This window comes from Saccostrea echinata, unplaced genomic scaffold (assembly GCF_033153115.1).
Source record: "Saccostrea echinata isolate AGI-Se365-2 ecotype Australia unplaced genomic scaffold, CSIRO_AGI_Sech_v1 ptg000010l, whole genome shotgun sequence".
Lineage (NCBI taxonomy): Eukaryota > Metazoa > Mollusca > Bivalvia > Ostreida > Ostreidae > Saccostrea > Saccostrea echinata.
The window spans coordinates 770,659-794,822 of NW_026889759.1; the positions used below are offsets into that span (position 1 = coordinate 770,659).

The window sequence follows — 24,164 nt, forward strand, 5'->3', positions numbered from 1 at the left end:
TGCGGAAATAGCTGGAAATCCATGGAATTCCAGGATATTTGGAATTCTATGGAATTCCAGGAAAATACAAAAAACTGGAATAATCAAAATAATTTAAGGGCCAAATAATTACAACAAAAATGATAACATCACAATTTTTCATAAATCAAATCTATATTTTCAAAATAAAAAAATTATTTTTGCTGTACAATGTGTTTGGGGACAAATATTGCATACACACTTCTATGTATAATGTAAGCACATATTTTAGAAAGTATTATCACTGAAAGTATTTTACATCAAAGGTTATTTAAACAATGTTAAAAATCCACAGAAAAATATCATTACTGGATGATCACCTTGGTTTAATTAATGAGAATTATTATAATATACATGCATGTACATGTAGTAAATTACAGTCTGCATGAGAAACAAATGACTTTTGGTTAAAGAAAATCCTTTGTACCTAATCTCAAACATATGACATTTTTTTGATAATAAAACAAAATAGATTTAAAAAGAAACCCATTAATTATGACCTTTTGCTTCATTAAATGACCTTGGAAAAGGTCACTAAAGCCTTAACAGGGTATATTTGCAACATTTGTATACAGTTACAATGATCTTCCAGTGGTCCAGATACATTTACCATACAAAGTTAATGACTAGAGTGACAAACATATAGGTATCAAGTACACAAATATCTACTACACAACTATATTTGGAAGATCCCATAAAATCAACACATGCTATTTTTTCCCCCAACATGCCCCAAGATCCTAATTATTGAAGGTCCTAAACTTCTGAAGTGTTGGCTAGAATCACTTCCTCACTGGTTCTGCTAGAGGGTGGTCAGATAATTGGTGTCACGAATGGATTCACTTTTGGTACGATGGCTTCAAAAGCTCAGCAAGTTTGATGTTGATCATTCCCACACTTCAAACTTTTCTTGCTCAATTTCTGAAAGAAAAGATTACCATAAAGATGTACATGTATGATATCTACAAATTGTTGATATCCAATGGAAGGCCTTCTCACAAGGAAACACCTAATGACGTATGAAAGCCAAACCTGAATCCCCTTCACTCAAGGATGTTTAGTGACAAGTTTGGTTGATCCTATGGTTCTGAGAAGTCAAAAATGTAACACCAGACACTGATTAGAAAACTCACTTGAGCCTTGAGCTCAGGTGAGCTAAAAAGAAAAGGTTAGAACTAAAGTGTATAAATAAAGAGACATGATTGTGTCTAAGTTAATTAACCTTGAATATGAGAGAGAACATTGTAAATTACATAAACTATGTACCCTTAAAAACATTCAGCAAATAAAGTTAAAGTATGAAAAAAAGTACATGCACATTAGTAAATATAATTTATATACCATATAAAACATTCAGTTTTGCCTTGTCAATGGGTCGTCTTTTGTCTCTTAAGCTTCTGATTAAAAGCACCCTGAACAGGAGTTTGGACGCCTATGCTGCCTTTGACATATTATCCTCCATATTTGCAAAATCTGTTAACTGACCCTTGAAAAGAGGAAAAGACGAATTTATATGCATATGTAGTTGCTTTAAATGCATATTGGCATATTTACAATGTAACAAAAATATAGACAAAGCAAATAACATAAAGTGAATATATAGAATACATTTGTTCTACTGGCTTCAAACATGCAAATACATGTACATATTTTTTTTTGAAAAATTAAGGAAATATTAAATAAACTGTTATAAATACATGTAACTTCCATGCATCAACAATTCAGTATTGAAATTAAAAAAATATTTGAAAGAGTGATGTCTAATGTTTATAATAACTGGCTAACATTGATAAACACATAATTTCAATTCTTTTGATTTTATTGATTAGGAAAATGATTAAAAAATCTTACCTTTGTGTAAATTTCCATACAGCTCTGAGCTCTTGTCCTTTTCGTGAGCATTCCTGTAAATAATGCATGCATAATTTTATGTCATAGAGTATAGTCATTTTTAATATTTCAGGGATAGACAATTAACTTTCAGATTCACTTGCCCTTTGGGCAAGTGATCTCAAACTTTGACTTGTCCAAATGCAAAACTTGGTTGCCCACAATTAGGAAAGAATTTAAGAAGAAAATTATTAATTACTGTAAACGTTATGATAAGAAAAAAAGAGGCTGCCGACATTGAGCATGGAAGAGAATTCCATAATATCACTGCATGGGGGGGGGGGGAGCTTTATTTAAATTATCTGTGCAAGCACTAAAGGTCTGAAAGTAAGGAAGTCTTGAAATGCCTTTGTTGGTGGTAGTCTGTGAAACTAAATAGAGGCTTGGGTCTACCGCAACTAAGCTGTGCACAACTTTATATCATATAGAGCATTATTAGTCTACCACGTTTCTTCTGCCTTGTAAACATGGTAAAAATAGCCAATTTAGATGTTGCATCATGTTGGAGACACTAATAGTGTTATGATGTGTGTGTACGATGTAACGTGGACTGTCGTGGCGCAATTGGCAACATGCCACTCGAATATATAGCGAGGTTTAAGGCATGTACGAACGGGAGGAAATTCGGGTTGAAATCCACCCATTATTCAAACATATTTTGATAAGCGATGTTTAGAATTGTACTGACTTGTACAATAATTATTACAGAAATGAAACTGCGCTCGCCCTAATGGTTTCACCGTCGGGCATTCTATGTGTGTGGTGCCCAGACTGAGGAACAGTAGCAGAAGCAATTATCCATTCAACTTCAAGGACGCATAAAATACTGTACATTGTACCTACCGGGTCTTAAAATGTCTGCATCTTTTGTCAAAAACAAATTCCATTCCAAGCTAATGATGACAGCAGTTCCCTTCTTCCTGGCACTCTCTTTCCTTCTGTCCAACAATACAACATGGCAGCCGAATTGTTGAATTTTGGCGGGCTGTTGTTTAAATTAATTGTTCATCGAGCCCGACATCGAGCCCGACGTAATTGTACTATGAGCCGACAGTTCAAGAAAAAATTCTAAGTTATTTTCCACAGCTTTCCAGAGCAGAAAATGTCTAAGTTTCTCATTTTATCAGCTTTTCCATAGATTTCCACAACTTTCCAAGCCTCAAAATGTCTAAGTCCAAATTTGTTATTCAAATTCCAAAAGATTCCAAAAACTTCCAAAAACACTTTTACACTCTTGTATGGAAATGTTTGGAATTCCATGGAATTCCAAAACTTTTCCAAACCCTTTGGAAAATCTACATTAGGGTGCCGAGCATAGGACAAAATTTGCAGCTCTCCACCGGCAAGTGGTGGCATCTCCATATGCATATGAGTGAAAAATTCTCGAGAGGGACATTAAACAACATACAACATACAAACAAAATGTATTGTAGTCTAAGATTTTTGGGTTAATCGTGTGTGTTTAGACAGAAATTCAAAATAATGTTATAGTTTTAGCCGTCAATGCTATCCGTTAGTGTGTTATTGGAGCTTAGATAAATTATCCAATATTTCCTATTAGATAACCTCGCTTTTATGAGTCAGGTTTCGGATAAGCGAATTTATTTTAGTTACAAATGTACCCATTCGTCAATTCCTGATAATTTACGTCCATTCGGATGTATATCTTCACCCTTATAATTAGTCACAAGCTATCAGGTCCATTCGCATATACATGTAGTCTAATATTAAGTTGTTTGCAACATCCTTTCCCGCAGGCAAAATCGATCACTGGCGCCTGACGAATGGTTGGTGTATCCGCCCCCCCCCCCCCTTTCTGACAATTTTTAAAACTCGATAACTTAACAAATTTCCATAAATTTCTAGTTTATCATACCAATACTTCGATATTTGTTATCAGTTTTCGTTTTGGTTAGTTTTAGAGATTGCTCCTTTACGATATTTAAAAATATTAAAATCTTGTAAACATACACGATGCCCCGCTTGGAGGGTGATTTTCAATGTTAATACAGCAAAACCAATAAGCATTCTGAGAGTATTGCATTAGCAATACTAGTCCCCTACCGGCAAGTGTAATCTGGTTCCCGTTAAAATTTGAAAATAATTCCGTCAAAAATCAATGAAGCGGAACAAAATGCAAACTTGATCTATTACTCACCAAGGTAAAGTCACATACCAAAAAATCAGCTCAGTATCTGCAAGCCTTTAGAAAAAAATGCGGAAAACCCTGAAAAATTGAAAAGGTCTAAATTCCGTCAAAAATCATTGAAGCGGAACAAAATGCAAACTTGATCTGTAACTCATCAAGATATACTCACATACCAAAAATCAGCTCAACATTTGCAAGCGTTGGAAAAAAAGTGCGGAAAACCAAGTGGGACAGACTGACAGACAGACTCAGAGGAAGCCTATCGTCCCCTCCAGTTTCACCGGTAGGGGACTAATAAAATTTATGCAAGATGCAGTTCAGGGGGATGTTCTTTTACAAGCCTCTTACGTTTACACCCGGTCAAAATTATTTGTCCTAAATTTCGCGTTTACACTGTATTTACCCATTTTCCGTTCACTGGCAGCCAAACAGGTGGTTTTGATTGTTAAGTTGTGGAAATCATCTAAGGTGTTCCAATTATATGTTCTATCTCTGGAGTTTTCATTACGCTAAACTAAGTAGTACCTGAAGGCCTCCTGTTTGGCTGCAAGTGAAAGGAAAATGGTGTAATAAACCCGAATTTAGGACAAATAATTCATTTTGACTGGGTGTAAATGCAAGAGGCTTGTAAAACAAAATCTCCCTGAACTGCATCTTGCAATTTATTGGTTATGCTGTAATAACGTTGAAAATCTCCCTCAAAGCGGGGCATTGTTACAACGCACTTTGAAAAAAAAAATTCAAAGTGTGTTAATTTTGGGACCAAGTTAATGCACTTTGACAAAAAAATCTTCTGAAAATGCGTTAATATAGACCATATTAACGCACTTGGAAAAAATTAATACTGCTTGGAAAATATGCTTGCAAATTATCGGTATGATAAATAATTACTTGAACGTGGTTGGATAACTTTTCGGTGATGATGTCACTTCAGGATCTGAGACATAGACTTTTAAAGCTTTTTAAGGGTTGTCTTGTTCGCAAAAATTCTCGTAAATATTATAAAAGGGAATTTGAAATTTATTTATTTTTTTTTTTTTAAATTACGGAGAAATGCTTGTTTATAATAACACAATTGGTTCCTTTTTTTGTTCAATCTGTAATAAGTTCAGTAGATGTAGGGGTCGATAAGTGACTTAGAGCATCAATTTTTCTCGAGGAAAAGGGAGCAAAATGGGGTATAAGTTTGTATGCTCATTGAAAATAATTTTCCCGCACAATTTATAGTTATTTAATTAGTATTAAAAGGCATGAAAATTATTTATACAATTTTTTATGCCAATAAAGCCTATCTCAATTTTTCATTTATTTTACGTTCACTTACATTTACTGAAAGTACATCAATGTCATACCAGTTTATTTGGGTAGAAAAGATAAAGAGTTGGGCTGAGGAAGCTTTACCTATCTTCTCCTTGTTCTCGATGCGGGTAACTAGTAATCAATTCATCAGTTTCGAAGGAAATACATGTATAACAAAATAATGCTGTCTATTACTAAAATCTAGTTCTAGAATTTTTGTTTTATACATATTTTTTTTCATTCAAAGTGCGTAAAGTTTCTCCAGGTTAAAAAAATATTGATGTAAACTCTTAACACACTTTGAAAAAAAAAAATTAAAAAAAAAACACCCGAAGTGCGTTGATTTTGTCTAAAGTTTAACGCACTTTGAAAACATCTTCAAAGAGCGTTGATTTTGTCCCAATTTTAATGCACTTTGAAACTTTTTTAAAGTGCGTAGCCACAGGGCACCCTGTGAGTTTACACGATTTTGTTTCTTACCTTTAGTATTTTCATATACCGTAAAGGGGCAACCTCTAAAACTTAACAAAAGGCGTTTACACCAGTCTATGTCGCGGTGGTGTATTCTGTGTGTTTGCGTATTCCGTGAAGACTGCATGCTTGGTCGTACCTAAGCGCAACTGGAGGTTTGCAACACATATTCTTACGCTCATTCAATCGTTTATCCAATAACACATATGTTGTAAATTGAAATTCGTGCATTGACTTTTTAATTGACAAGTAATTGATTGATTGATAACTGAATGATTGCATTTGATTGACAGTTGCATTGGTGACGTTCATGCACTTGTGACCTATCCAGTGCATGATCAGCAATTTCGGTCGTCACATTTGTTGTATTGATTATTGATTGTGGGGCAGCCCTAACAAAAACTACTATAGTTAACTGATTTTACGCTTTGAAATCTCTAAAAAAGTTCCAGAGTAAAGTTTCATAGTAAATTAAAGTATCAAAGTTTTTACTATAGTTAAATGTAGTAAACTATAGTTAACTATTGTTAACTATATTTAATTTTTATTAGGGAGCCCTGTAGTCCCAGAAAGATGATCATCGCGGTCAGAAGCGCCAAATTAAACAAACATAATAAGATCTCTGTTTGGTAGGTAGGTATATTATAGGGAATCTGAAATAATCTCCCGGTATCTTGACCACACAACGGCCTGATTTTGATGTATTACTACAGTAACTACTTAGTCCTCTTCGTGCTAGTTAGCACGTAAGGCCGTCACCATAGATGGTCTGTCTTGTCTGGATCTGTCACCACGTGTAGCTGTTTTCTTTCATTTCTTTCTCCACCGATCATCTACAGGTCTCTTTTGGTTTTCCTCTCTTTCTCTTACCGGTCGGTGTCCACCTCAATGCAACCATTGGGATGGAGGCTGGTTGCATTCTACGTATGTGTCCTATCCACAGCCATTTTCTTTTCATATAGTTTGGGATAGAGGAGTGGTGTTAGTCCTTTTGTACAGCTCTTCATTGGAGATGGTATCAGGCAAAGTGCAAAGGCAACGGGTCTGGAAGGCATGTAGCTTGTTTGAAATGGCTTTTGTTACTTTCCACGATTCAGCACCATACAGGAGAACCCCAAGCATATTACCCTTAAAAATCCTAATTTTGGTATTTATGCTGAAATAATCTAAAATAATATATTATTATTATTTACTATAATACATTGAATCCATGAAATTTAAAGTAGAAAAAACAAGAATCCTCAATATGGATTTCATATTGGAACAGTATCTTTATTTTGGTTGTTTATTTTTTCTACCTCTAAAAGTGTTTGTAACTAGTGAACAGATTTGCTCATTCTATATTAAATTATTTTGTTCATACAAAGTTACCATTTTAATCACTACATGTAATAATCACAAGTATTTCGCAATAATTAATTTTCACGACTGAGAAAAAAATCAAATACTGTCGAGAAACTTGTGGAAAACAAGAATTGTTCATGGTGCATTCGCGAAAAACTAATAAATATGTAATCCAGAATTTTCCAGAATCTTGATTTTAACCCATACATTAGAATGATATATTTATAGTATGTGTTTTCATCTTCCATTAACTTCCGAAAGTGGTATTGTTCTTTGTCTGACTAGCTTCAATTTTCTGTGACCTGGAGACATTTTTCTATCTGCGGAAGTCGATCCATTTTTTTGCCTCTCGTGCAGGCTTTCTCCATTACAAACTTGACTAGGCTCGCTTGTTTTAAGGCAAAGTTCCTGCATTTGTAGAAAGCTACTTTCCAAAGTGAAAGCAAAGTGGTCAGAATTTGTATCATGATGCCTTCTGAAGGATGTCACACACACAAGTATCCAGTTGGGATGTGGATTGTAGCAGACCCCATACCCGTCATGTACAACTGGGCCATAGCACATGAAAGCGTCCATAGTGGTCGGAACCTATGTAGAAAAGACTTATTTATCATTAAAAAACTTGACACTTATTTTTTTTTCAGAAACGTGAATTTAATTATGTTGACACAGCTTACCTGACTTGTGGATAAGGAAAAGTGATTTGAGGTTTTATAGCTCTCATGTGCAAATATTTCTGGCATTGGTAATCCATGTTCATTGGCAATTTCTCTTAATCCCATTAGGTGACAGTCCATCCCGTGACCTAAAATAGTCTTCATACATCGAAATATAATGGTGAGTTAAAGAATGTCAATTACAAAGTCGGAACAATGATGAGTATGTTATCATTTCTTACTTGTGTCATAATGTCTGTTTGACACTGCATTGCCTTTCGAAGAAGCACAATCTTTTCTATATCCTGTTAAAGAGAAACCAAAGTAATTTAGTGCATGAGGAATAGTTACGTCCTTTATATAATTCCCCTATCGGTGAAACGGGAGTGAAGTATATGTTTCCTCATCGTCTGTCCACGTATAGGAGCATGTCTCGTATAATTGAGTTTTATCTTCGTAGTCGATATATATTTCCATGACATGTATTCTGGAAATATTATGCCCATTCACTTTATTCCGAAAATGTTCAGTTTGGTTTAACAAGTAGATACATCTGCATCTTTCATTCTACAATCTTTCTTCACATGGTAAGGTCATGAAAATTTAAGCTCCGAATAATTTCAGCAATTTTAACTTTTAAGTTAAACTACAATTTAAATTTTAAAATTCAAACAATTTTACGTGTTTTTAAGGATATTTTATTTGAGGGTGCTTATGTAATGTCTACGATTTTGACGAATTGAATTTTAAAGTGTCACATCTGACATTGTGACACCATAACATTTACACTAAATGAAAACTTAACTTTAAAGTATGAAACAAACATTTTTATTGTCATTTAAAGAATTATTTCTTAATTTTATATGAGAAAATGCCGAAAGTAAAGTCCAAGCGAAAAACAGCTTCACAGAATGTTGACAAGAAGGTGGATAGACCCAAACGATCCAAACGAACAGGAGGCCCAGCAGCTGGCAACTCTGCAGAGGATCCCCCAATTTCCCAGGAAAACTGTTTTTAAGGCACCAATCTTATCACAGGAGAACCAAACAATTACGGTTGCAGACCCGGTGCCAAATGTCCAACCCAGAGCAGAGATGCACAAAGTTCACAAGGTACACAAAATCAGATCTCTGATTTACCATTTAACACCAGTACTTTGCCATCTGAATGTATTCAACCAGTTTTGCTAAACACTACACAACTTTCACTTGGCTATTAAGCAAAAAAAAAAGTTAATGGGGAATATATCAATTTAGGCTCAGTTTTAGTACGAGACCCCACAAAACCCAGTCATCTACTTTATCTTTGGATGCTCAGGGCCACCTTGTAGCACAGCCCAAGCAAACACAACAAAGTAAATAGCAAGCTTCCACATATTACAAATGTAATGACTATAATTACAGAGCCGTTTGTCAGCGAATATAATGTCAATACTTGCATCGCTGCTTAAAATGCAACAACTTGCACCCTGCCATATATTGCGTCAGTGCACAGCCCACAGCTAATCAATATTTTGTTAATGCTCAGCGGCCATTTCGTGCAAACATGCCAACTCAAAATGCCAACCAATCCTTCTTTCAGCTCTTTGCTCACAGGCAATCCAAACCTCAATCTATAGGTCTATGGGATCTGGGCGCTTCCCCAATAAGGGTCAAATTCTATCACCAACCATTTGAGTAAGTATCCTGATAGTCATAGGCACAGGCACCCTGATAGGTCATCGGCACAGGCACTCGTTGAGGGTTTAACTAGGGGTTTCAAGCTTTAATATTCGGGGCCACGGCTCCTAGTTTTCACCAAAAATTTGATATCGGCACGCGAACATCCCCAGATTCTGCAGGAAAAAATTGACAAAGAGGTTAAAGACGGCCGCATGGCGGGTCCTTTTAATAACCATCTCATGCACAATCTGCACATTTCCCCCGTAGGTATCATTCCCAAAGCTGATGGCGGTTAGCGCATGATTATGCACCTTTCTTACCCAATTAGTCCATTAGTGTTATCCACAACATAGATCCTATTTATACAACGGTGACATACACCTCTTTTGAGAGTGTTATTGAAACAATAAGTCAAGTGGGTAAAGGGGCAATCATTGCAAAGTGTGATATAAAAAGTGCTCTCCGTCTTATCAGGGTCTATCCAGGTGATTTCGAATTTCTAAGTTTTTACTTAAATGGTAATCATTATATTGACAAATGTTTGCTATTTGGTTGTGCTATTTCCTGGAAAATATTTGAGATGTTCGCGGCTTTTTTAGTATGGCTTGTAAGGGACAGTACAAACTTGCAAACTCTGCACCATTATTTGGATGACTTTATTTTTATAGGCAATCCTAACACAAACCAGTGTCATTACCTATGTGCACATTTTAGGAATTATGTCGGGACGTGGGCGTCCCACAAAACAATGATAAAACAGTACAACCAACAACCTGTTTAATATTTCTTGGCCTTGAAATTAAGGTCAGGATCTAGTTAATGAAAGGTGCCTTCAGATTTCTCAAATTTGAGAAACAAGTTCTTTCACTGATCCTTTACAAATATAGCTTGGTGAAATTAGGTGTACCGCGACATAAGTTTTAGGTAAACTCAACGAAAAAAGATACTTTAAACTGACATTTTCAATGAAAAATGAAGGAAATCAAGTATCAATATGGGAGTTTTTTCCATCTTAGAAAAAGGAAATGTATCAATATTGCCTACAGTCTCTCAAAAACAGTTTTTCATATCTTCTTGATATCTTCTTTAAAATGATATTAAATTCAATATAGGTATTCGGGTTACTTTTGACATGATTTCAAATTGAATGCCATGAAAATGCTTCATTTTTCTACATAATTCTGTTATAGCGGTAAAGTACGGGAAAAATCAAGTTTAAATCAATTATGATGTCATAATGGCAAAAACCAAAAAGACAGTCTAAACTCATTTACTAGATCTTGACCTTAATACTGTTATGATGCAAATAGAAATTCCTCAGAATAAGGTTAGGGAACTCACATATTTGTTATTGCACTGGGTGTCAAAGGAAAAAATGTTGTCAGACCTTCAGACAATGGTAGGGAAACTACATTTCTTTAGCAAAGCTATACCGGGGAGTACGGCATTTAATCGGCGTTTCTATAATGCCATGTTAAATTTACAAAACACCTACCATCATATCAGAATAAATCACTCCATGAGGGAAGACATGGATACCTGGCTACGTTTCTTATAAAATTTCAATGGGGTTGTTTACTTCCCAGATAGGCAGTGGACTACCACTGACACCCTTCAATTATTTACTTATAGTGTGGGATCAGCAGGTTTGAGCTGTGGATGTTATTTTCATGGTCAGTGGATCTATTTACAATGACCACACTCCTGGGCTGATACTCAGATTCTACGAGATATCACTTTTCTAGAACTAGTACCAATTGTTTTCCCTTTGCACATTTGGGGTGAGACATTGCAGAAGAAAAAAATCATATTTTTTGTTGATAACATTGCATTGGTTCACATATTGAACAGTCTTCAAAGTCTGATAGGGTAATGTCATTTCTTAGACCACTAATACTTGTTGCAACGCATAACAATATACAGTTTAAGGCCCAGCACATATCAGGCATTGATAATAAAATTGCGGATGCAATATCCCGCACACAGTGGGAATTTTTTCAGGAGGCTAGCACCCAACGCAGACAAGGACCCACAAGCCATACCGGGAACATTCCAGATATTGTTATCGCAGACGAAGTGGAACGACTTCTTGCAGCATCTATGTCAGTGAACACACAAAATGCATATAGGGCAGGTATCCAAGCCTTCGAACAGTTCCGTGAATCACAAGGCTTGACCTTATCATGACCACCTATAGATGCACATTTAAACATGTTTATTGCTCATCTCTCATTGAAAGGATTCAATCATGCTACTGCTAAGTCTTACATTTCGGCAATTAGTTTTTACTGTAAACTGTATTTCAACTTGAACCCTACAAAAGCGTTTCTTGTTCAAAAATTGTTGCAAGGTATGAAAAGATCAAATTCAGAAATGACTCTAGGCTTCCAATTACCCTGGATATTTTAAATATCATTTTACCAAAAATACAGCTAGTTTGCAACAATATATATGAAGCTTTTCTCTGTAAGGCAGCATTCATCCTTGCATTTTATGCACTGCTCAGAGTTGGGGAACTTACTCTCTCTAAGGGTAATACACCAGATAGGATACTGCAAATTGGGGATGTGACCTTGTCTAATGATCAAATTACACTACGCATCAGACATTCAAAAACTGATCAACTCGGGTGGGGGACATCAGTGGTTATTAAGGCATCACCAGGCCTAACATGCCCGGTCGCTGCTTTGAGTAACTTTCTGGGAGTACGTCCAAATTTTTCTGGACCTCTATTTTGTCATTTTTCATGTGCAACACTTACTCGTTACCAATTTAGTTCAGTTCTCAACAAATTTCTTAAGATTTGCAAAATTGATTATACAAATTTCAAATCGCACTCGTTTCGCATAGGCACAGCAACTACGTTAGCAAGGCAAGGGACAGACAAACAGCTTATTCAAATGGCGGGTCGTTGGAAATCAAATGCTTATAATTCTTATATTCGCTAAGACCTTTGTTAAGTTTTATTTGCATGTGCTAACGCATGCTAAGTTTTTCTAGGTCAACACGAAAGCTGGATTGTTGGATTATCTATTGTTAAAAGGGCAGGATTAGCAGCCAGGGAGCGAACAGGGGGTGCAACCTTAATATACCCAATACAAATATTTGGTGGCAAGGATATGGAAGTATCATCCTTAGTCAATTGTTGTCTAAGCTTAAACTCTTAAGACGACTAGAAAACAACCCCAACATTATTATAGTTCATTGTGGAGAAAATAGCTTGGGCCTGGTACAGTTGAAATCATTCTTAGTTCAACTTCAGTTAGCCATACATATAACTAATATCTGCAAACTTTTTTGTACGGACTAAAATTGTATGGTCATGTCTTTTGCCAACTTGAAGGTTTGTTTGGCGGTATACACTAAAAGTCAAAGCAATGGAAAAGGCACGGGCAGATTGGGAAGCAATTAGGTTTATTTCATACAGGGGCGGTGCGTTCATTAGACATCCACAATTTGAAGGGAAACCAGTTCAGTTGTTTCATGCATATGGGGTGCATTTGTCACAGGTAGGCAATGACCTGTTCTTGGACAATTTGCAGGGTGCGATTGAGCGTTTTGTTACGTTGTAGGGCTCCATTACAAATGCCATAAAAAGTTTTTAGCTTTGGTCTGCGGTGAACATTTGTGTTGAGGTTCTGCCACCGTCACCATGGTTATTTGCTCCCCACTGGTGGTGGTTGCAGTGCCATAAACACCCGTGGTTTGGCTCGACCATCCCTCGGGAATTTTATGGCCCTAGCAAGTGGCGTCTATTGTCGCACCTCAACACAAATGGAGGAGTGCACTTAATTTATTGTTTCCAGAACATTTAAGTTGTACATATATTTACTTTATATTGACATTTACTTTAATGATCTTTAATTACTTCAAAATTGTTGCTTAATCTATGCATATCTTGCATAATTACCATTTATGACGTCACGTATTTGCGGTAAACCCAGTGCTTAGTCATATTTCGGCCGTCATTTCTTTGCCAATTGTTACTTCATATTTGGGGGCAGCCCTTTGGTAGCCCCCGGAATTATCACCGCGGCCAAAAGCGCCACACAAAATAAAAATACTCTAATATAACCAGTATGTTTATTCTTTTCGACAATCTGAGATAATTATTGATTAAAGCATAAAGTTAGTGAAAGTTTAATGACATCTTTTTAAAATCCTATCAAGAACCATTGGGTCAGAATAGATGTTTCAACCTATGTGAAAGATACATTACATACACAGAGTTAATTTAAGATGTTTTAAAATCTTGACCCCGGGGGTAGGGTGGGTATACATCAGGACATCAAACTTACAAAAAGAAAAATACAGAAAATAACTTATGAGGTGTAATTTGTCATATTTATAAGGAATAATCCTCGGGTAGTGTAGATTTAAGTTTGTTCAAATCATGACTCCTCGGAGTAGGGCGGGGCCATAACAGAGGATGAAAGTTTTACATACCAATATATAGGAAAAATCTTCTCAAGAACAGCAAATTCATAATTAGTCATATTAATACGCAAGCATACAAATTCAGTAGATTCAAATTTTCTAAAATTAAAACCCGTGGGGGTAGATTTGGGTCAGAATGGGCAATCCAAATATTACATAGAAATACACAGTGGGTTTTGAAACACTTTCTCTTGAGAACATGCCATTTTTAGTCTTTGATATTAATACAGAAGATCCTCAGGTAATTCAAATCATTTCCTTCAGGGGTAGGATGGGACCACTTATACATTTAAACTTTTCATTGGTGAACTATCTCTGCTTTTCTGTAGCCAACGTGTTCATGTGATCGATGTGGCCCAAGGGCCACTTGTCAAATTGTAGCATAAATTATTTAGGTGGCAGAGGATAGTTTCGGATTAAGTACCGGTCAAAAAATACAAAAAATAGAGAAACCTAAGGTTTGAAAGCATATTATATGTGATTTTATTGCTAGAATATTTTATGTGTGCATTTGGAGGGAATTGGTGGCCTTGTATATTTTATTGATATATGACACTTTAGTGTCACTACCACTGTTTATGGGATATGGACTAGAAATACGAAACTAAGATCAAAAATCACTCTTCCGGTATTTCACCAGAAAAGCGGGGTGGGTTCATAGGATGAATTGTAGCTTGAAAACGAGGTGGTTGAGCCATTATCTCTTGCTGTTCAGTGGTACGTACAGGTGTTTGTCTGCATTTTGTGTGGTAGCGTAGGGCATTAGCACGGGCCTGGAAGCTGTTGCGGATCTGGCGAAATAGTGAAAATAGGCTAAATTTTCATGAAATTTTGAGATTGTCCCTGTGCCATCATTAGGGCTCATTGTGTAAGTTGTACATGTTTTATTCCTAAAAGCTTCAAAATCCTCAAGGGCCTAGACCATACTATTGTTACATGTAGAGAGAATTTAAAATTTTCCAATGCACATTTTACAAGCAGCTCAATATTAAGAAAAACGTCAGCCAAACATTTTGATTGCCAAAAAAAACTGTCCTCTGCCACCTTCAACAATACATCAATTTTCAGAAATATGAATTTTAGTCTGATTTTTCTATAAATAGGTTTATTGGAGTATGTCAATTTAAAATCTCACTCTATTTCTTTCATTTAAAATCCGTACAATTGGATATATTCACTAAAAGGCAAGGGGGGTTACTCTTTTTCAGCATACACTTTCAAAGCCTTTGAACCATCAGCATAACAAATCATAAAAAAATTCAGGCATTTTTTGGCAGAGAATGAATTATTTGTTTGATTTTGATACTTTGGGTATTGTTGCATAATTCTAATCAACTTTTGCTTTAATTAATTAATTCTAATTAAAATTAAAGTGTATTAATTAGTGTGATAATATTGAAATTACATAAATTTGCTATTTTTTCAACTTACTTTACTAAATCAAATTATTTTGAAAATAAAAATCAGTCTGTATACCTAAATGTCACTACTCCTAGCCATATGTAGTACAAAAAAAAACTTTTATGCTTTATTTTACCAAATTAGGCCCACTTTATAATAAATGTTCACATGAAAAATGCCCCCCCCCCTTTCAATTTTTTTTATTTATCTATATTTAAATGTAATAGAATCTGAATTTTTCAATTGTTTCCTATGGAATGTATATTTTTCTTTGAATAATAACAAAACAAAGAGTTTATATTGCATATTTAATGAGGTAATATCAGTAAGATGTACATTTTCATGTAATTGTTGAATTGTGCTAGGCCCATGTAATCTGCCCACAAATGCCCAGGAAGGACAGAATAGTCACTTTTAATATTCAGGAGAATTAAATGTATGTATTTGATTACTCAAAATTGTTGAAAGTGAATATTAAACACTTAGAAAGAGTGCAGTTAGGAAAATCAGATTTCCACAGTGCATTTTCATTACACTGGAGTAATGGCTGGAGGGGTAGGGTGTATAACTGCCATTTCCAGGACACTTCTTCTTCAGCATGTGATGCAAGAGGGGTTTTTGCATATCATATTAAATATCCTTAAAGGTAAATGAGGTTTTAATTTTGTAAAGAAGCTGTAGATATATAAAACCAAGGAATAAAGAGATAAAATGGAATTTCACAGAACATGAAAAATAGGGGAGTATGTGATACATGTGAGTACATTTCATCAAGATGTGCACTTTTTATTTGACTTTCTACATGTAATTGTATTTGAAATATATTAAAGTTACCATTTAACACTTTTTTGATAGTATATTGATCCTTTTGAATTGTAAGAATTGCTTCTTTTTTATGTGAAACAAACAAAATGGGCTTAAGGTGGTTGACCGATAATTGGTGAGGTCTCTAATTTGGCCATAACTTTTTTATTTTTCAATGAATTGAGACATATTTGGTATATTTTTGCTCAGAATTGCATGTACTTTTTGAATTAAGGAAGTTTTATTACTTGCAAGACAAACTTTGAAAGTTAAAGGTGGCAGAGGATAGTTTTGGATTAAGTACCGGTCAAAAAATATAAAAAATAGAGAAACCTAAGGTTTGAAAGCATATTATATGTGATTTTATTGCTAGAATATTTTATGTGTGCATTTGGAGGGAATTGGTGGCCTTGTATATTTTATTGATATATGACACTTTAGTGTCACTACCACTGTTTATGGGATATGGACTAGAAATACGAAACTAAGATCAAAAATCACTCTTCCGGTATTTCACCAGAAAAGCGGGGTGGGTTCATAGGATGAATTGTAGCTTGAAAACGAGGTGGTTGAGCCATTATCTCTTGCTGTTCAGTGGTACGTACAGGTGTTTGTCTGCATTTTGTGTGGTAGCGTAGGGCATTAGCACGGGCCTGGAAGCTGTTGCGGATCTGGCGAAATAGTGAAAATAGGCTAAATTTTCATGAAATTTTGAGATTGTCCCTGTGCCATCATTAGGGCTCATTGTGTAAGTTGTACATGTTTTATTCCTAAAAGCTTCAAAATCCTCAAGGGCCTAGACCATACTATTGTTACATGTAGAGAGAATTTAAAATTTTCCAATGCACATTTTACAAGCAGCTCAATATTAAGAAAAACGTCAGCCAAACATTTTGATTGCCAAAAAAACTGTCCTCTGCCACCTTCATCACTGTATTCTAGAACTTTCAACCACTTTTTTTTCTAAACAATTACGAAAATGGAACTTAATGACATTCTATCTTAAAATCTTGTCTATTATTAATTCTCGAAGTTTTAATGGAATGCCCATGACTGGAATTCATCAGTCTTATTTTGATTTTTATTATTTATTATTAAAGGTTCATCGAAAATTATTTTTGAGTACATTCAGAGTTATTCCCCGTAAGACCAACTCTTCTTTATTGTCCGAGTTGTTGGTGAAAACAATCATGGCGTCTTTAGCAATGTGGGAGATTTGAAACTGATAACTGATTAGAATATGGAAAACTGCAGTGAGCCATTATGATAAACGTTATGTAAGAACAATGAATAAAGAAATTAAATTTACTTATAATATATATCGACGATGTATTATCAATTATAGTTTCTTTAATTTCCAGAGAACTTATAAAAGACACCACAAAGGCTGCCACATATGTTTCATATTCGATTGTTTTACTCACTATAGACGATTAGAGCAAGAACTAAATTGTAGGACAAGCTTTTCCATCGTCAAGTTTCATATTTATGTAGTAATATCCCGCTATCACTTGCATATGGTATTTACATCTCCCAACTTATTCGATACTCAAGAGAATGCTCCGAGTACGATCATATTTTAAACTGAAACAGACTATTGACAAATAATTTGATATTACAGTGATTTCAACAACTCGTTTCAGTCAGAATTTCATATATTCTATCGTCGTTATAATGACCTTGTTAGAAAATATAACCTATCATTGGGTCGCATTTTATCTGACTCATTTCATACCAATTGTTCGGCCTTTGTTTTCATACTGAGGTTGGCTACAGAATGTTCCGTCTACCTGATCAATACATAGGGCTCACGGCCGGTGTGAACGGTCAACAGGGGATGCTTACTTCTCCTTGGCACCTGACCCTACCTCTGTTATTTACAGAGGTCCGTGTTTTATACCTTCTTCACAAATTTGTTTTGTTTATAGATTTTTTTTATCGATCGCTGTTCGTTATCTTCACCTTTTTCATGTTTAAAATCTTGAAATAACAGTTGACTTACATACATCAATTAAAATAATATATAAATGCTCATGCTGTGATATTAAGAAAGTGACGTCATTAGTAAGGTAATGGATGTCACTGACAACTGTGGCCTCAAAGAAGAAAATAAGTTACTAGTAAATCGTGTACTAATCAACAAGGTACAAGGTACATATATATTCGGAATACCATGCCTATTTTTCACAGTTCAGTGCGCCGGCTGTGTCAACGCAGCCGCCATTTCTCAACATATCAAATTTCAAAGAGGTGGATACTAGTATTTAACGTCATAAAATTCTTTTTTAATTATGTCATTTACACAAAATTTGAGGAAAAGTAGTTTCAAAACAATATATTCTCGAAATCTGGGAAGTACATTGTACCGGGTAAAGACTTTTATTGTAGTATTTAAAATATTACCGATTTTTAATTGTTATTTTGGGGTACTGCGCCGCCTTCTTACACTTGACAATGAAATATTTAATTTAAATAGGGCTAGTCTGTGTAATTGCTCACTGTTTGTCTATAATTATTGTTAGTTTAATCTATGTATAAAGTTTCCTTGTTATATGGCACCGTGTACCGGTTCCTACAAAACAACGCTTGTCTACGGAGGGACAACTCTCGTATGTTAATGAGAAACCCTCGTTTGACCTTAAAATGCAAGCAAACTCGGGTTGTGTGCCTTCGGGTTTGTTAATCATTGCCCCGGTGTATGATGGGACAACAACAGGGTCGTGAGCATTATAAAGAAATACATTTTTTAAAATACGCATCCTAGTGCAGGACACAATTTTGTTCAAAACATGCCCCCAGGATTTTGATTAAGGGCACTATTTGGGTGCAATTTTACATCCCGATATGTAGGAAACAAAAGACCCAAGGGCTTTCACAGCCACCTGAGAATAAAACAATCCTGTAAAAGATCCATAAAATATCAAATCATTATTATATAACAATATTACAATAACACTGAAAAAGAAGATATTTTACAAGAAAACAAAAATAGTCAGTTTGATAATCAGAAAACAAACTCAGAAAATAGACTTTTTTGATATACTTTCTTATATGACCTATATCAATATCACCAAACTTCACAGCTCAATACTTCTTTAGCATAAAACACAGAATTTACATAGCACAATCGCAATCTTCATACAATTGCCCCCCTTCCTTTTTGAAAAACATTAATATACAGATATATAAGAAAGAATAACTGCACTTCGTGTACAAAATCTCCCCCCCCCCTTCAGGAAAATGAGATAAAAATGAAGTATCAACTAGTAGACTAATGCTTCACAGAAAAATTAAAAGTACCTTCTTTAAATATAATTTTCTTTTCTTTTTTAACTTTTTACGGCTAAATGTCATGAAAAGAAACCAGAAATAGCTGAAAAGATTAAAAATTAGAAGTAAAGTTAAACTAATCTTGACTTTGATCTTGACCAAATATTCAAGGTCAAAGGACAAGGGTCCCACTGCAATTAGTTCCGTGTTTCAACGACTTTTCCTTATGTTATGGGGTTTAAAGGAAAGCAAAAAGACTAAAAGAGCAAGAACTCACGTAAGGGGTCATCAGATCTTTTTGCACTGAATAGATTCCAGTTACTGAAAAATTGGAGTCTCTAAGGTTTACGGTTTCAGTGAGAGACCCGTTTTAATCGTTGGATATTTGCTCTGCCTTCTCCGTACATTTATGAGACATGATAACCAACTCGGACGAGCGCAACATTCCGTACCTTACGTCCTCCAAGTGGGCATTTATAATGTAGTAAAACTAAAGCGCAGTTTTCAATGTACATTTTCGCAAGTACTGCACAACAAAGATATCAAAGAAAGAGATATATATTCCATAATTTAGTTTTAAATAAATAATAACGATACCAGAGGCGTTGAAAAAAAGGGTCACCAATCAAGAAAGAATCAATTTTGACATCTACATGTACATAATGTTTATTTTTCCATTTATAATGTCGTTACTTTTAAAAAGACTTTCTAGAAAAGAGAAATAGGTTCTTCACCGTCTCGGCTGTAGGTTAGTAATGCTTGATAATTGTTTAAACCATACGCTAAGCTTTTCTGATTGAATTCTGTCTGGTGTCCATCTGTCGCTTGTGGCTTCTATAAAAATTTACACGTTTTCGACTCTTTCTCCGAAACCTCTGGAGTATTATCAGCCCAGCTCGACAATAATACTACCTAATGCTAATTATTTCGTATATAATGCTGTTTGGGGGAACTTTTTAATGGAATGGAACATATATTACGTATTGTTGGAAATTTACCGTAGCTTTCGTTTCGCCGGTCATTGCTTGGACCCATTCCAAAGCAGCAGGGGTGTTTGCTCGAATATTGTCAACTCGTCCAAGACGAAATCTTCTGACAGACGCACTCTCATATGTAGAAACAAATTTTCTATGTATTCTATAAAAAAAAGTTGCCAATGAAATTTGCATATTTTGGCAGAATTGTATATATATATATATATATATATATATATATATATATATATATATATATATATATATATATATATATATATATGAATTTTCCCTACATACGAGTATAGCGTTGAAAAATGTTTGTGATAAAATGTATATGTATCAAATTACATGTATAAGGATTTTCCTTTATCAATTCAAAAAAAAATTTAAGGTATGTCACTCGTGAATTTGTTATATCAAGGATTTTTTGAGAAGTATATTTAGATCAGTACTCATATAGCATGAGGCCATTCCAAGTTTTTTCTATGTTTAGCGTCCACCCATCTTTCAAATACCTACCTACCTATTCGCAAAAAAACACACAAACCAAACAATAAAACACAAGTCTTTATAGTCATAAAAGTGATGTCATTCAAAGGATTTGATTCCATTAATCTATTTTTCTCGAAGAAACATCTATTCTTCAGCAAAATCAAGGTATTAAATGCTTACAATATTCTAAATATGACATAAAGTAGACAAATACTTAGAGAAATTGACAGAATTCAGTGATTTCAACCAGAATAAACAATTTCAGGACACCTGATTTTGTTTGTTTTTTCTGATATAGGGTGTCAAAAACCAAGGCGCACGCGGACGCTAAACATAGAAAAGACTTGGAATAGCCTGATTCAAAATCGCAAAGAAAATTGGGGTAAGTGTGCAATTTACAGAGCAACGGTACAATTAACATTACCTTTTTGCACTTCGCCGTCACGGTAGCTCAGTCAGTAGAGCGCTCGCTCTGTGATCAGAAGGCCGTGAGTTCGAAACTCCGCCGCGACTGACCTAAGTCGATAAAAAAATAGGTAGCAATTGTTCCTTCGCCAGGCGCTCGGCACTTTAAAGTGAAAGTTGCGGGTCCTTCGGATGAGACATTAAAAACCGAGGCCCCGTGTCACGATAAAGATCCTCACTGCTCAATGGCCCTGAGTGCCGAGTAAATGTCTAAATTTGAAGCCATGGTGACGTCGCTATATAAGTGAAAAATTCTCGAATGGGACGTAAAACAACAAACACAATCACCTTTTTGCACTTTAATTGTAACTCTAAGGTTAATCATTTTAATCTTTATAATTTTTTATCAGATGTAATCATGGCAATAAATCTAATTTAATTTTACGTAAAATAGATTGAATAATATGTATCATGAACAAATCATGCAAATTAATGCGCATAAATTGCGTAACCTTTTTGCACTTGGGATGAGACCGAGGTCCCGTGTCACGGGCTTTGGCACGATAAAGAAGACTCACTGCTCAATGGCCCTGAGTGCCGAGTAAAGGTCTAAATTCGAAGTCCTTCACCGGTATATGGTGACGTCTTTATATGAGTGAAAAATTCTCGAGGGGGACATAAAACAAAACACAATCAATCAATCAATCTTCTAAATATCCTTACACCACAAGAAAAAGTCCCCCATAGATCTTGTTTCTTTATGACTTTGTGAGCATTTTTAATTTGAATATGGTATAATTCCCATTGATTTATTCAAATTTGTTATAAATATTGATTGAATTGAATAGTTTTGAAGTTCAAGGTTCTGACCGAACTTTTCTTAAAAGCTGACGAGTGACATACCTTAAAGAAAAAAGTGAAATATTAGACGTTGAAAGATGTTTGTCTTGTGTTTGTGTTATAACTTAGGATAGATGTTGAGTTTTCTTACTTGTAGTAGGTCAGTTGTAGAGCTAACTGTATGAAGGAATCTGGACTCATGTTCTGTGACTTCGGGAATTCTCTTCCAAATCGTTCGAATCTTAGAATATACAAGTCAAGGTCCTCTATCAATCTGAAAAAATATCATATCAGTAAAAGCTAGCAAAAACATCAATTACTGCGTGTACCACTATGTAAATATAATTTATGTTTGAAAGATTGTACCAGTCTTATTATGTTCCCCAAACGAAGTTTTGGAGCTAGTTCATCGCTTCAGTCACCGGAACGAAGTCGTATTTTGGTTCACTTTAGTTTTGTGACATAATTAGCTACGCTTGGACAACCATCAACTCGTATCAGTCCTTTCAGTACTTTGATTCAAAGAAACTTCTGATAGCATACAATGATCACGTGACAGCGACTTTTCTTAAATCATTTGTTCCTTACCCGGCGTCAGCGACAAACTTTGAAAAAATAAAATATCCCATTTTTCTGTTTTATTTCTATTGTAACTGTGTACGGCCAATTCCAGGTATTTTAAGAATAGAAATCACTTTGACACAATGCAAGGAATCATCGATTAAAGTTTCAAAATGATTGCTTGGACAGTTACTGAGAAAATCGAAGTTAAAGAATTTTCACTTTTCCTTTGTTTCCATGGCAACAATTGACAATTTGTAAATTTTAAATGCGAATCGCACAACTACAATTACTGATCATCATTTCTGTAAAGTTTCATGATGAATGTTCAAGGGACCAGAGAGAACACTCCCGGACAAAATTCGTCACTTTTCGCACGTTTCCATGGCAACGGTAGCCATTTTGAAACTGAAAGTCTGCACTGCACAAGTACAACTAGTGATTGTCTTTTGTGGAAAGTTTCAGGAAGATTGTCCCAGCCATCTGCGAGAAAATTCCCGGACAAGGTTTTTAGGCGTACAATAGCAAATTGTCGCCCGACTTCGTTCGGGGCGACATAACAACAACAACAACAGAATAATACACTTTTTGACCATTTCTAATAAAGCCAGTTCGGGGCGACATACGCTATTGCTTGTAATAGCAGACTTTCTAGTTTTTTTTCTTCTTCCTGGGTACTTTTTTGTCCGTGAGTGATCTCGGGAACTACTGATCCGATTGACCTAAAACCTTTTTAGGGTTGAGAGGCATGTTATGTAGATTTGCGGAACGAAGGTCATTTTGCGCGCACATGCATGCACGTGCGTGCGCGTGCAATGATTATAATGACCAATATACTTGATATAGCCATAACTTTCATATCTTTTGATGGAATGCTTTGATACTCAGAATATATAGACATATTACAAATGTAAACAAGATGACATGGTCAGCATGCACATGCATGCATGTGCGCGCACGTGCAATGCATAAAATGACCGATATAATTAGTATAGCCGAAACTTCTACATTTTTTGATGAAATGCTTTCATACTGAGAATATGAAGATAAATTAAAAGTGTAGACAAAGTGACATGCTCGTCATGCACATACATGTACGTGCTTGTTCGTGCAATGCGTAAAATAACCGATATACTTGATATAGCTGTAATTATTATATCTTTTTACGAAATGCTTTGAAGCTCATATAGAGACCTTTTTAAAATGTTGACAAGATGACTTGGTCAACATGCACATGCATGCACGTGCGCGCGCATACAATTAGTTAAATGACTGATATACATGTATTTGATATAACCGTAACTTTTACTTTTTTATGAAATTTTTTGATACTCAGCTGAATATAAAGATATGTTAATAGTTTAAACAACACAACGTGATCATCATGTATATGCATGCACGTGCGCGAGCGTGCAATTCGTTAAATGACTAATATACTAAAAATTACTTTAACCTTTTTTTAATGAAATCCTTTGATACTGACAATATA

The 24,164-nt window shown here is 35.1% G+C and overlaps 1 protein-coding gene and 1 long non-coding RNA gene across 2 annotated transcripts in view; both read right to left on the reverse strand.

Moving 5' to 3' along the window:
* Positions 1-243: 243 nt before the first annotated feature.
* Positions 244-2,828, reverse strand: LOC133184572 (uncharacterized). The gene is made up of 4 exons (XR_009720820.1): positions 2,752-2,828; positions 1,870-1,922; positions 1,360-1,504; positions 244-939 (listed from the first exon to the last, which is right to left on the reverse strand). It is a non-coding gene; the product is annotated as an uncharacterized LOC133184572 (long non-coding RNA).
* A 4,288-nt stretch (positions 2,829-7,116) lies between these two features.
* LOC133184108 (choline O-acetyltransferase-like) overlaps positions 7,117-24,164 on the reverse strand; it is a 48,184-nt gene continuing 31,136 nt past the window's right edge. The window contains exons 9-13 of the mRNA XM_061318961.1: positions 22,266-22,388; positions 20,399-20,537; positions 8,070-8,132; positions 7,849-7,986; positions 7,117-7,759 (exon numbers count right to left, since the gene is read on the reverse strand). Of these exons, the coding sequence (XP_061174945.1) occupies positions 7,409-7,759; positions 7,849-7,986; positions 8,070-8,132; positions 20,399-20,537; positions 22,266-22,388 (814 nt within the window). The 3' untranslated portion in view covers positions 7,117-7,408. The remainder of the gene's footprint in view (positions 7,760-7,848; positions 7,987-8,069; positions 8,133-20,398; positions 20,538-22,265; positions 22,389-24,164) is intronic.